We start from the raw sequence: 15,648 nt of genomic DNA, 5'->3' as shown, positions 1-15,648 counted from the left end.
AAACAATGTCATCTATCAGTAAGTATTTCATCTAACAGTATGTGAACTGGACTGTTGAATTGAAACAAATGCTATGATACACAAGTGAAACAGATTGGACAGTATGATTAGGGAGGTGTGTGGCTAATAGGTGGGTATGGTATAATAGGGACCTTGTCATTAATATCTGAATTTTGTTGTACAGATTGCATCCCTTTGGTGTGCCATGATCAGAGTGAGTGAGTGAGTTTGGTTTTACGCCGCTTTTAGCAATGTTCCAGCAACATCACGGCGGAGAACACCAGAAATAGGCTTTACACATTGTGCCCATGTGGGGATTCGAACCCGGGTCTTCGGCGTGACGAGTCAACGCTTTAACCACTAGGCTACCGCACCGACCCACCATGATGAGAGGTTCAGGAACATGTTCATACTTCATGGACATTTGGGTTTCACCCAGGTACTGAACATCTATGATCAGAATGGCTGAGGTCTTTCCTGTAGTACGAGACTGCTGCTTTGTTTGGTTTAAGCATATTTTTATTCAAACAAAATTGAATAGGGTTTGGTGAACAAGCTATAAGCTTATGTGAACACCTCTCTTTATAAAGACAAATAATGATTACATCGTTTGGTTGTTATTCATGTAGAAGCTGTACATAGTACATAAGAAATAAATGTCGACATCATGAGTTGAAGTTAAACAATCATTTTATCCTAAAAAAGGTGTATTTTGCTGTAGTTTAGCCTTCTCATTGCATATCAGCCGTCATCCTGTTCATTGTGTGCCTGCAAAAGAATATTGGTCTCCTGCAACCTAAGCTTGTTATAAGAGGTTGCTATGTGGATTTGGTGGTCATGGTTTGGGATTTGGATGATTGCTTTTAATTATAAGCGTAAACATTCCCTCTGGATTATGGTTGCCTTATTCCTGTGGTTACCACAGACACATACAGAAAAAATGGAAAAGAAAAACGATCCCTAAGTCATAGTTCCCCTGGTGGTGATTTGGTGGTCTTGTTCTGGGATTTGGATGATTGCCTTTTATTGGATCCAAATTTCGAGGATAAAGGCTCATGGTTTGTCAGTCACAGGACTGTCTGGTCCAGACATTGATTGTGGAGGCAATGTTGTAGTATTTGTATGGCAGATCAGAGAGGAGTGCTCCAGGGTTGTTGCATGTGAGCTGTGTTTTCATCATTATTCTCTTTTTGTCGAGTCTATTTACAGTATGTTTGTTTTATCTTCCAAGAGTGCTGTTTAAGAATATAAGGTTTCAAATTAAATGGTAATCATTTGTTGGGTGTGAACTAGGTTGATTCTGGTGTTATCTTGTGTTCAACTGCTAAACTGAGTCTTCAGTGGACTTGAGTATGTCTGTATGTCTTCTGAATGTTGACAATTGCTTGACCTTAAGCTGGGAACTGACTTGATCTAGTATCGCTCTGAGAATCCTAGTGTATATAATGAGGTACTTTGTTTTCCATATTTGTATCAAGATATGGTAATTTGAGCAAAGATTGTGAATAGATTTATAAAATGCTGAATTAATTCCTTTTTACCTATTTTCCCTTCAACCCGTCCTGTTTTGTCCATCGATCAACCCTGTTTTCCCTATCTATCCTCCCACCCAGTTTAACCATCTACCTACGTTCTCACCTTTTTCGCAGCATGTAAAGAGAACAAACAGTTTTTGTTTGTGGCCTTTCCTAACCTTGGTGTAATATTTCTGCTAAGCATATCAAGTTCCAGTAAGTTAGTCTGATGGGTAGCAAATGTGCATCCTTATTAATGGAGACACTTTCTGTTCAGAACTACGCCTAGCACTTTAGTGTAAACTGAAGGTTACACTGAAATACATAATTGTCATTTTTTTAAATGTGACAGTTTGAACTTCACCATGCTTGCAGGGTAATCTGCAGCACACCTGGCTTGCGTTTACAGTAAATGATTTGCACTTGTATCCCACTGCCAGACGCATTGTTACATTGTCACTTACATGTGGGAATAACCCCAATATTGCCCGGTATTTTTTGGTTGTAATTTTAAGTATCACTTTTCAGGTGACAATAGCACAAGTACTCTGGTTGAACTTGACAGCCTATTTTTACGTGAATGGGTGTGGGTTGAGGAAAAATCTCATGTGTAAACACAAATGTGTAAAAATGGAAGCAAATGTTATGACAGAGATATAAACCTGAAGTCCTTTGCTGCCAGATCAGACTTGGTTGGTATTGGTTGGTATTTGTGGAGGTCTGTGTAAAGATATGGTATTGCTGTCTAGTATGGAATTTATATTTGTGGAATTTATGGATTTTATCCCCTGTCATGGCCTATTTGTTGGTTGGTTGTTTAACGCCATATTCGGCAATATTCCAGCTATATGGCGGCAATCTGTAAATAATCTGAACCAGACAATCCAGTAATCAACATCATGAGCATCAATCTATGCAATTAGGATGCGATGACATGTGTTCACCAAGCCAGCGAGCCTGACGACCTGTAGCATGGGTCAGAACAAGCATGGGTTACTGAAGACCAGCTCTAACCTGGATCTTCACGGGTACCCTGTTTGATGGATTACTTTGACAACTACACAAGTTTTCAACAATTTAAAGTTAAAAGGAAGAAAATATATGATTTGTTAGTTCATTTGTCAACGGTTCACGTGAGATTAGGGAAGGGATGTTTTGGGGATTTAAAGGGAGGGTTAGGATTTTGCAGAGATTTACTGTCGTATCTCTCACCATTAAGCTGACACTTTGAGAAGTGACTACTGTTTGAAATATAATTATTTGTTTTCAACCTACTTTGTCCTATTTCAGATACACAAAGCCTCAGACATTTGCAGACTGTGTTGGAGATGAACTGCCCATTGGCTGGGAGGAGTCATATGACCCCAACGTGGGAATATACTACATCAATCATATGAATCGTAAGTTTCAATAGCTGCATGTTTCATGGAAGTGTTATACTAGGTTTTGTGAGACCTCGCTTCAGTCTGTAGCTACAGTAGCACACTCAGGCGGGACGTCACCACCTGATTCCTCTGAAATCTCATGAAGCTGAGAGTAGTTTATTGGATAGTCTTTCATTGTCAACATTGCTTTCCTTGAGATTTCGTGGTGTAGTGGTTAGAGCGTCCGCCTGCATGCACGTCGTCATATGAGCGAAATATTCTCAAGCACGACGTTAAAACCCAATTTCACCTCACCTCACCTCTTTGAGATTTTATTTGTATATAGTAACCATTGTTATTAGATGTTAGAATGTTAGAAAGGGTTTTGCCTGAACCACTTCGTCTTATATTTTTGAGATATTTCAGTTGGTCTTCTGTGTGTCAGACGATACTGGAACATTTTTCAGCCTTTTGGCTGAAGGAAGGCCAGCCTTGATTGGAGGTAGTTTGAGACGGTGTAGTTAGTTCTTTAGCACAGGGAGAAATTGATTTGCCAGGATCATTCCTCAGTGCCTCTTATGTTGCTGTATGAGCTGACTAAAATCCATTGAATGGACGTGGCTGATTGCATGTCATGACTGCGTTCATGCCCTGAGGATATGGTTTACCTGGCCCAGCGTTGATTGTGTTACTCAGGCATAACAACCATCTCAAGCCTCATTTTCCCTTCATTTTCAAGATGTTACACAATAATTTGTCTGTTTTCCTATATTTTGAAGGTGAGCTTCAGTACCCATCCCAATTTAATAAACACAGATAAATGAACAAAACATATATCCATCTTCCTGACCAGAGGATTCCTTTGAGATCCATCCCTAGGGGTGTAATTTCAATGATTTCTTGTCAAATATGAAATGCCCTGAATGAAATAAGTGTAAAGGAAATATAGTGTTTCCTTGTCAAACCCACGTTTGTAGGGCTTGATAAACTTGTCAGAGGATCTGAATCTCCCTATCTCATGAACAGCCAACTACTATGTTTCCAGAAAAATGTTTATGCAGTATTTCAGGATCAGAGCATGATGTTAGGAGATCTTATCTGAAGTTCATTGATAAATTTCCAGGAACATTTGTGTATGGTACGCCCAAGATGATGGGATAGGCTGTCTGCAACTGCAAGCTATGTTTCCCCTTCCAAAATTAAATATTGTGACATGCATTGAATTTTTATTATTGAAAGAGATCACGCCGTGTGAACATTGATCCATGGGACTTCTATTACGTTAAGTGGCCAGTGGGGAGAGCTCCAGTCAGTTCAGATATATTTTGTCTGCAGCAAAAAGTATTTTTTTCATTTGATAATGATGTTTCTTCTAAATTCGGATGAATAAAAACATATATTTTTCATTGACAAATTTTTAGTTAGATAAAAAATTAATATTATACCTTAAATAAACCCTGACAACTAGTTTTATGCTCATCTGTTTGTTCCTTCTTGGCATATTGGCAGAGATAATTTCTTAAACAGGTAATACAGTTTGTTCTGAATCTTGCTCTATATCAGGGTGTCTACTGTCGATGGTTAATGGGTATATTTTCATAAAATCTTAGCTTAGGGTTTATTCATTGTTCAGTGTGTCAGCTGAACTGCTTAATAGAGCTTAATGACTTAATGCTGTGGCTGAAAGGGTCAGTATTATTTGTATGTAATGAATTGATGAGTTCCAAGTGTTTATTGTAAACACTTGAAAACACTATGAGGTTTTGTTCAAACCTTATAAACTTATGAGAACACCCTTGCATTCAATTGTGTTAAGATGACAGGGCTGTCGTGTAGTTACTTATCACACTAAGACTGTTGATCCCCATTTCGTATTACGCACTTAGAACTTATATCCCATGTATTGAATAAAACTCTATATACCATGATCAAAGCCACTTCGACGTCTTTTATGTTCCCTCCGTGGGAAACGAAAATATTTTCAAGTAAAAGCCTAACAAGTGTTGAACAAAAGCTGAACTTGCTAACAGTGTATTTATGTGTGTGCCTACTCTGTGGTACAATGGCTGCTTCAACCTTACGCCACCTCGCTGAAATAACTAGCGCGTTAGGACTGCTTGATTGTCGCGCGCTATGCGTCTTTGTCTGCAGGCCAGACTGTTTGGCCAAGCTCTCTCAACCATGTCAGCAGCTACCTGGCAAAAATATTTAGGTCACCAGTGTCCCTTGAAAAAACTTCCTGTCCCATAGTGTAACATATTGCCGACATTTTTGTAGCATTTAAAGAATTATCATCCAGCTCGGTAAATAAACAACATGTAGTGTGTGTATGTATTGCAAAGTAAAGGGTATTTTCGTGTAAAATTGACTGCTTTTAACAATTGAGTGGTTTGCATTGTACAGCCTATCACAACATATAATTTGCGCAGAGAAAAATTCCATGAATTGTTTACCAGAATCCTGGCTTGAGGACATTGTAAATCGAAGAAACATTTTGCAAGCTAGCAAAATGGAGTGGTGGGGTGTTTTGACCTTATTTCTTTGAATTGTCATTGAATTAGATATTTTTTGATATGTTATTGTTACTTTGTTATTCAGAAACAAATCAGTTAGAAGACCCAAGGCAACAATGGCGAAAAGAACAGGAACTGATGCTAAAGGACTATCTTGTCACAGCGCAAGAAGATCTGGAGGTGAGCAATTAGGCTGAGGATTGTTTGCACTTCCACTTCCACCTTGTATCCTTGCACTTTGTGTGGTTCACAAACACTTCCCTATTGATACAGGCTTGACACCATCAGTGATGAAGGTTGAGGGATGTTATGGAGATAAAACAGACAGCTGAATACAAATACTGCCTTCATAATGGGCAGCTCCTTGCTCCAGAAATATGAAGGATTGATATCCAAAATTGACAAAATCCATGTGGAATCTGTGATCTTTTGGTTTCAAACACGACCCTGATAATTTTGTTGACATTCATATAAATAGCATGACAAGTTCTTTGTCAAAAATACATTTCATACAATTTCCTGAATGTTACTTTAGAAGCCATGAAAACAGAAGCACCACATTTAAGGACCTAGGAATGTAAGGGTGCAAGAACACACTGGTGTGCTCAAGTTTTGAGGGATGGTGGTGGGTTTGAATGTGGGTTTCTGTTATCCATGGTCTTCAGAGTGTCATCAGCAGTGGGTTGGCGGCAGGATTTTATCACCAGATACCTTTGCTTGTGCCCTGTCTTGTTATTTGTCGTTGTGCTCATGACTTCAACCACTTGTTGGCATAGATTTCAGGTATTTGCAGGACAATATATAGCTGATTACATCATAGCAACAAAAAATTAGATGACAGACAAAATTAATGGATGTGTTCACAATGGCCGAAATATTGCCAATGTTATGTCAGATCACTCACTCACTCACTCACTCACTCACTCACTCACTCACTCACTCACTCACTCACTCACTCACTCACTCACTCACTCACTCACTCACTCACTCAAAGGGCCGGTGTCGTAGTCTAGTGGTTAAAGCGTTGGCTCGTCACGCTGAAGACCCGGGTTCGATTCCCCACGTGGGTACATTGTGTGAAACCCATTTCTGGTGTTCCCAGCCGTGATGTTGCTGGAATATTGCTAAAAACGGCGTAAAACCAAACTCAGTCAGTCAGTCACTCACTCACTAAAAATTGATGACATTTAACACAAGTTTTTACATGTTTTTTTTTACTATACAGAATTCTCAAAATTGATAAATTTGGCGACATGGCACTTTAACATGCTCTGACTGAAGAGGAAATGATCAAATTAATTTGCTTGTTTGTCGTGATGTAACCTTTGCCGTATCCACTGATGGAAGTGTATGGAGATATTACTGGTTTTGATGAGATGTGATTATGGACTAACCTCCAGTTGGGTCTAGAACACAGGACAAGTGAGAGCCTGCCATTGATCAGCGCCCATCTGTCTTGTGGGCTTGACATTTGGTGATGTATGTGTCTCCCAGTACATGGCAGGGCTGACAGGCGACCATACTGGGCTGCTCACCAGGGGAACCTGGGGAATTATAAAGCATTGTTTGTATATCATGTTGGAATTTCATCGTAAACTTGTGTCTTGCTTTTATGTCCCCTGCCCCGAAATTGCTGGAATATTGCTAAAAGTGGCGTAAAACCATACTCACTCACTCACTCACTCACACTTGCTTTTATATTGTGTTCGTTCACCTACTCTCACTCACTCACTCTTGCTTTGAGATTGTGTTCGTTCACTCACTCACTCACTCTTGCTTTTATATTGTGTTCGTTCACTCACTCACTCACTCACTCTTGCTTTTATATTGTGTTCGTTCACAATCACTCACTCACTCACTCACTCTTGCTTTTATATTGTGTTCGTTCACACTCACTCACTCACTCACTCACTCACTCTTGGAAATGTAAGTTGTGCTATAACTGTGCCCAACCCTCAGCACCTATTATGCTGATACATTTGCAATACAATTGTTTTGTACACGGATGCATTGTTTTTAATAAAAAAAACCCAGATATAATATATCCTGATACTATTTCCAGTACAACTGACATTTAACTGTATGCATGTTTTCACGCCAAGGATGAAATATATTCTGATACTATTTGCAATACTATTGTCATTCACCTGCATGCATTACATCCCGGCCAAGAAGGAGATATGCCTGCACTATTTGCAATCGAGCTTCCCAAGAAGGAGATATGTTCTAATACTATTCTCAGTCCAACTGACCCGTGAAGATCCGGGGTAGAATAGGTCTTCAGCAACCCATTCTTGTCATAAAAGGCGACTGCTTGTCGTAAAAGGCGACTAACGGGATCGGGTGGTCAGGCTCGCTGACTTGGTTGACACATGTCATCGGTTCCGAATTGTGCAGATTGATGCTCATGCTGTTGATCACTGGATTGTCTGGTCCAGACTCGATTATTTACAGACCGCCGCCATATAGCTGGAATATTGCTGAGTGCGGTGTAAAACTCAACTCACTCACTCACTCACTCAATCCAACTGTCATTCACCTGTATGCGTTATTTCCAGGCCAAGAAGGAGATATGTTCTAATGCTATTCTCAATCCCGCCATTATTTTCCTGTCTGTGTTATTTCCAGGCCAAGAAGGAGATATGTTCTAATATTATTCTCAATCCAGCCATTATTTACCTGTATGTGTTATTTCCAGGCCAAGAAGGAGATATGTTCTAATAATATTCTCAATCCAGCCATTATTTACCTGTATGTGTTATTTCCAGGCCAAGAAGGAGATATGTTCTAATATTATTCTCAATCCAGCCATTATTTACCTGTATGTGTTATTTCCAGGCCAAGAAGGAGATATATGCAGTGAAGGAGCAAAGGTTGATGCTGGCGCAGGATGAGTTCCTTCACCTCAACGAGACACTGTCGGGATGGAAGTCATCCAGAACCAGCTGTAAGTACCCATACTTCCTCCACAAAAACTGGGGATGGGCAGAGGCAAGTCATCTAATGGTCTGCAATTTGGTGTCTCACTTATGTCCCTTGGGCTGCCGACCCGTGAAGGTCTGGGTTAGAATGAGCCTTCAGTAACCCATGCTTGTTGTAAGAGGCGACTAGCGAGATCAGATGGTCAGGCTCGCTGATTTGGTTGACACATGTCATCGGTTCCCAGTTGCGCAGATCCATGCTCATTCTGTTGATCGCTGGATTGTCTGGTCTAGATTTGATTATTTACAGACCGATGCCATTTATTGCTGAGTGCTGCGTAAAACTAAACTCACTCACCCTTGAGCTGCCACAAATCTGTGATTATATACATAGGTTCGAATCCCACTTCATCCAGATCATGTTGCTGGGTTTCTCAACACTGCACCTATGTTTTTTTTGCCTTACTCAATAATCTTATTTCTCTGCTTTTGTAATGCATTGTAACTGAAATACTATGGAGGGGGTAGTTATAACCCCAGCTCAGTCATACATTGAACAGACCAGCTATAACCTGAGTTCGGGTCAGAAAACATCCACTGTGGATTTGTTGGTAGAGCTCTCTGACTTTGTTGCTTCCTTGTCTTCTTCTCTGCTGGCAGTGAGTGTTGGTAACTGGTTTGCTTGGACTGGATTTGTTTACATGCAGACTTCCATGATTTGTTGCAATATTGATGAATGTGGCCGAACAACATTCACCCAAACATAAATCACAGTTCAGATCTGTTGAGCTACATCTTGACAATGGACACGCACTCCAAGTCTATAGAATATTTCTCTGTGAAATTTTATGCCACATCAACACTATTTCCTTGTTACACAGCAGAAAACCTTAAGTGCACTTAATTACACCAGGCTATAAATACATGGAAGTAACGAAGGAAAACAGAAGCAGCATCGCCCAAGTTACAGGGTATTAACAGTCCCTATGTTTCTGCAGAGCAATACCAGAGGAAGAGTATTAACAGTTCCTATGTATCTGCCCAGCAGTTATCGGCTTTATTCTCTGGTTATCAACTTAAAAGTGAAGAATTTCCTAAAAAATAATTATAAAAAAACATGTTTTGTCTTACTTACATGGAAAGGTGCTTCATATCTTTCTTAATTATTATTTTTTTTCAAAAATATTATTTCAAGACTAGAGATGAACTCATTCATCATTAGACATCATCCTGAAGTATTTTCTAGGCTTGGGAGACATGTAATGTAAGGAAATCGCCCAAAGAGACTGTGATTTCTTTGTCCAGGAAATGTTCACCTTTTTACTTGGGTAGAGGATAAGTGTGAGTTTCCATCCATGTTTGCTGCTATTGCGTGTTGTCTTTAACAGGTGTCTGTCTAGACTGCCTGTTTAGCATGCTGTGTTTAATGAGGAAACTGTCTCTTTAATTATGACATCCAAGCTTTGCCAAACTGAAGTGGGAGGTAGAAGTGTTAGACTAATCTCTATGGCAGTCAACACCATCCTGAAACGGCTAAACATTGTTCTTCAAACCAGTGCCGGTAAACTTCACATATAACTAAAAACAGCATTATTGTACTTTTCATTTCCATGTCGAGTATTCCCTACTCCAGAATACACCTAAATTATGTCTGACTATAATAAGGTCAACAAGCCACATGATACATGGAGAGAAACAAGCGGTTTCTATTTCGGTCTTATGTTGCACATTCTTGTAGCCGCCAGTGATGGATGGCGTTCTGTGTTGGTCAGACCAGATACTGCTGGACAGGAGAAATGTGGTCAGCTATGCAGGGAATCCCCTCACTGGTAGACTTTCTGTGAGGCTCCAACAGTATCCTGTCATGGGGAGTTGCCATTTCTTGTCAGCCAAACTGGTATCAGTGCTGTAAGATCCTAACTTCTTTAACAAGGGATCATAGTCATTAGGTGCTTGTTCCTTGTGTTGGAAAGACATGGTAATGGGAGGTCTGAGGCATCAGTATCTTCAGAATGTTGTCTCTGCCACCATAATGGACATGGAAATTAGCCTTGTTGTTTCTGATGTTCATTATAGCTCAGTCTGTGATGTCTTCTTTTTTCTATAAAAAATATTGTTTATCTAGTGGGGATACGCTCATTTTTTGTGTGAACACCTGGTATCATGACTGTTTGATTGTAAGTAAGGATATTGTTGGAATTGTACAATCAACTTTCCTTTTAGTGACGATTTTTTGTGGATGTGAAATTTTTTTTTCTAAGTTTCTAAGTTTTCCGAAGTGCTGGGTTTCTAAGGAACAGTGATTCTTTTTTGGCTTCTTGCCCTCTACCTAAGAGTACCATGCATACTGAGTTGTACAACTAGTGTTGAACAGCTTTTGAACATCTTCAGATGTTGCCGGGCGGTGGTGTAGCCTAGTGGTCAAAGCGTTGTCTCGTCACGCCGAAGACCCGGGTTTGAATCCCCACATGGGTACATTGACTGAAGCCCATTTCTGGTGTCCCCCGCCGTGATGCTGCTGGAATATTGCTAAAAGCGGCGTAAAACCAAACTCAGTCAGTCAGTCTTCAGATGTTGCCGTATGTTTGGGTCCTGGGTCCAGAAGACTGCCATAGTGTTGGGTGATTGTACTTTAACTTGGCATAACATAGTCATAGTGCCCAGATGGCTTTATGGAACAGGGCATCACACTATGTCATGGGTTTGAATATCAGATTTACCCTGATCAAGGTCCGTAGTCTGTATGCACCGTACTGCTTGTCAGGTGTTTCATGGAAAATGCTGCCGGATACAAACAGGTTATTCACTATTTGCACACCTTTTTTCAGACTCTTTTAATGCCAACTTAAAACTGGTTTTGTTCACTTCATGCTTACCCCTCCAAAATGAAATAGTAAATGAGGAATATGCCCCCAGCAGCCTATGCTGGTCATGAGGTTTAAGCAATGGATCAGGTTGTCAGTGTCAGAGACTTGTTGGTTGGTGTCATCATAGAACGATGCCATGGATCGGTGTTCACTGTATCAGTCACTGGATTGTCTGGTCCAGATTGGATCATTATAGGTCAAGGTCATATACCTGGGATGTTGCAGAATGTGATGTAAAGCAACAAATACCCCCCAACCCCACCCCAAAGATAATAAGTAACAAAATAAATGAAGCAGACATCCTGTGACATAACTGAAGTATTGTTTAAGGAGGTGCTGGACTAAACTCGCTGTAATGCTATGATATAACTGAAGTATTGTGTAAGTGCTCACCCACAGCCATGGCATGATGTTGTTCAAGTCAGAGTTAACCAAACTCACTCACTCACATTGACGATCACCAACACAACAAAGTCTACATACTGTTTCCCTGAGAAGCTCTTATCTTTGTGTAGGAAGTGTCAGACTGTTTATTGAGCACTGATATATCCAATCACTTTAACTCTAGCAGTGTCGCGTCTTTACCTCTCTTTAACTACAAGGAGGTTTTCCCAACACACATTAAATGGTGAAAAGACCCATTGAGATGATACTGTTATGAAGCAAGTCCTACACATATCTCAGCGCTGATAACCCCTGTAGTGTTTGTTGGAAGTGAGTGTTGGGTCAGAGGCAGGAGGGTTAATGGAAAGATGCTACTGCTATCTCGACTATTACTGGAATGTGCTAATGGATGAAAAAACATATTTTCGCTTGGTTTACCATAGTTCTCAGAGGCCAATTCTTCTGGCAGTCAGTTGCTTCGGGGGCTGGGTGGCCGAGCAGGCTTAAGCTCTGGCATTACTTTTGTGGGTATTTATATCCTACTGTTGGCTAGTCGGGGATTTATATTCTTGGATTCATTAATATTGGGCAGCTGTAATGAGACCAAAGGGTTTAAGAAGCCAAGTCTGCTAAAAATGTTATTAATCAGATAAGTCTCACAAGATGCAATGCATTGCTTAGTAATTGCCTGGTCTGAATGGTTAATTATTTGGGATTAACATTTTATGTGCACGTCTGTATAAGAAAGAGTGTGTGAGTGAGTGAGCTGATGATATCTTCTGCCACATGTACATTCTTGCTGCAGTTTGCCAAACATTTTTGGGTCAAGGTTGACCGTGGTTAAGTTGTCTTTTTTTTAAAAACAACCCAATTCCCCCTTTTCTATGGACCTTGGCTATTTGAGAAATGCAGGTTTGAGACTCACAATCAATTATGTTATTATGTTTTCAATAATAATAATATACTTCTAGGGAAACAGTTTTAACTGCTCGTAAAGTAATTTAAAAAAGTGATAATTTAAAAAATCGAAATCAAGAATTGCATGTTTTCAATAATAATATGCTTCTTGGGATACAGTTTTAACCTGCTTGTCAAGTAATTTATAAAAGCTATAATTTTTAAAAATCGAAATATCTGTCAGGAACACCTGTTTGTCATGTAATTAACTGTATTGCTCGATCGATGTAATAACGTTATGTTATTGCAGTCTGTTATGGTTCCATAAGCCTTATTATTAGCTGTGGAGGGTAGTATTTGCCAGGTGGCATGTTCAGGCACAATGCCACCTGTTTTGTAGAACAAAATCAGAATTTGTCTTAATGCAAGATTATTGGATTTCCTGATATTGTTGCCTGGAGGAGGATTGTGAGTTGCTGGCCCCAGCTGTTGTAGGGAGATAATTGTTAGGACAAATACGCTCAGAGAAAATTCTCCCAGTTTTGATTTTGTAATGCTGTAGTTTTAGCTTGAGACTGTGTTGGAGAAAAATACCCAGGGGCACAATGTTAATGAAACAGTGTTTGTTATGCAAGTTTTATTTTGTTTTCTGTGTGTTATGACCAGTATTTGTTGCTAGGGAACAGTTTTAACTTGGAATCCACTTGGGTAAATCATAATTTTTGATGAGGTTGGTTGGGTTTTTAAGTCCATATTTCCAAATGGTTATGAGCAACACTTGATGTCACCATATAAAGTTTACAGTCTAATTCAGCAAGTAGATAAAATTGTAAGTTACATCAGTATTTCCGCCAAAAAGTGACTAAAACAAGTTCTACATTGAAAGAATAATGCATAACCTGTTGACAGAGGACAGTAAAACAGCTATAGTATCATAAAATTCTATTTAGATCTATTATGCAACTGTTAATGATATTATACACAACTATACATTATAAAAATAGGCACCAGATCATCAACTGGTTGGGCCACTGTGTTAGGGACGAAGGAGACTTTCTGCCTGCATGTTTCCCACTTTTACACCAGCCATACAGTTGCTAGTGATTATCATCAGGTCTTGCCAAATTTGAACATGCAATTATTCTACCATGAAAATAATAGCTTGTTAATGAATAACAGTATCCTTTGAGGTGAAAGAGATTCTGAAAATGCATTATTCTCTGTAAGGGACAGAAACATAATTCATGCATGTTTATAATTCAAGAGGGTCTTAAGTTCAAGGAGGAACCAAACAATTAAAGTGAATGAAAACCTTTCTTTTTGTTAAGTTTTTGCAAATATTTCCTGAAATTGTTTGTCCAGATGTAAGGCCTGCATTATTCAAACAGTGTTAAAGGTAACAGTCTGTTAGACTGTATGACACTGGGTCTCCCTCCACTCTCTCATCCCTATTGTAGCACTGCTGGGCGATTCATTCCCATTGCCATTGTGTTGCACCACATATCACTACATCTTCTGTGGATAATTAATGACAACTGTCTTAAGACTTAAGTACCATGACAGAACTGCAGAATCACCACGCGTGGTCTATTCCAACACAAAGATATTTTGCCTTAAGAATTTATGTTGTGGGAGATGATTGAAGTCTAATGAATGAATATTCATACACTCAAGTTATTGGCATCAGTGATGTTGGATTTGGATTCTTAAAGTAATTATGGTGATTCTTAATTAGTTACAGTTATTTTGTTGATTGAAATAGTGAAAAATTGAATTTCTTAGTATTTTTTTAGTTACATAATTATTTTGTTGGTTGAAATGAAAAAACATCTTTGTTATATTTATGTTTTCAATTTGGCTAAATAAATGTCTGTGAATAAAAGAATTTAATAGACAAAAGACAAACCGATTTTATATATTTTTGTATTTTAACAAAACATTTCACAAGAATTGTGTTAAAAAATATATCAGATTGATAATGAGCTTTTTTAGTTGCTAATTTCTCTTAAATTAAAAATGTAAAGTATATTTGTCAGTGCTTTTATTTTTGAATTTCATGTAATAGTACTGAATTGAGATCTGCAACTGATCCCATCTTTGTACAAGGTTTTTGATGTTGGCGCTAGCTGACCTATCTAAGAGGGTCTAGTCCTTCAGGACAGCCAATCAGGATACTGACACTACAATGCCCGCTTAATTGCATACATTCCACATAATTGCGACAAGCCTCTTCCGATTTCTCAATTGCTCGGCAGGCTTTGAAATGTTAGGTTGAACGCTTTCTCTGAAAATTGCTCTTAGGGACTAAGGGATAAATGGCTGTTGGAATCTCTAAATAGGAAAGATTATTATGTTCTAGTGATGAATAACATGTGTTTAAACATTATCTTTTGAGTCTTTTAAGGAGGATACCTGAGCATGTGTTGAAATTTTAGTTTTTTGAGAAATATGTTATGTTGCTCTTTAGCCCCTTAGCATTGAGTGGTGGAAATCATAGATGCTTAATTTGAGATTTGCATTCAAATACATGGTTGAGGATCAGATTTGAGGGTTTGATATTAGGAATTTGACTCTGCTACAGATATTAAAACTTGAAAGAATCCAGCTAGGTATTTTGGCTCTTTGTTTTGATAAGGACGATCAATATTTTGGAAGTCATTTCCGAGCCTTTTGAGGAAGCATGTGGAATTTGTCACTGTGGGTGCTGTGACTTTGTGAGTGGGAGGTCTGAGTGAAGGGGGACATAGTGAGATGTGTCGACTACAGCACACATACCATGAAGCAGTGCTAGAATGTACTGTCTGCCTTGCTAAGTGCAAACACAGCAGCAATGAAATGTGATAGTACACGTTCACTGTTTCCTGGTTGTACAGGCCCTGAATGGGTCCCCTTGCTTGATGTAAGAGTTCACTGACATTGGTGGACGCAGTGTGTAAGGAAGAGGATTTCATGCTGTCGGTCACTGGTGTCCTTGGCCCAGCTTACAGTATCGTTTGAAGGGAAGGGAGAGTGGCGTAATAGACGCTTTATCAACCAGTTATTCTGAATGCCCTCTACCACTTCTCCCAATGTCCCATTTCCAATTCTTTTTCTGTCTCCTCTCATCTTCTGTCGCCTTCCCCTCCCCATCATCTTCTGACTCTTTCTCCCTTCCCCTCTTCCGACTTTCTGTCGTCTTCCCCTCTTCC

General features: G+C 39.3%; 1 protein-coding gene across 1 annotated transcript in view; it reads left to right on the top strand.

Moving 5' to 3' along the window:
* LOC124287015 (protein WWC2-like) overlaps window positions 1-15,648 on the top strand; it is a 94,643-nt gene that overhangs the window by 21,147 nt on the left and 57,848 nt on the right. Inside the window, 3 exon segments of the mRNA XM_046723471.1 lie at window positions 2,805-2,914; window positions 5,477-5,571; window positions 8,230-8,338. Coding sequence (XP_046579427.1) covers window positions 2,805-2,914; window positions 5,477-5,571; window positions 8,230-8,338 — 314 coding nt within the window.

This window comes from Haliotis rubra, unplaced genomic scaffold (genome assembly GCF_003918875.1).
Source record: "Haliotis rubra isolate DU_JTF1 unplaced genomic scaffold, ASM391887v1 Scf399, whole genome shotgun sequence".
In the NCBI taxonomy this organism is placed as follows: Eukaryota; Metazoa; Mollusca; class Gastropoda; order Lepetellida; family Haliotidae; genus Haliotis; species Haliotis rubra.
This window is presented reverse-complemented; position numbering and strand designations above follow the sequence as displayed.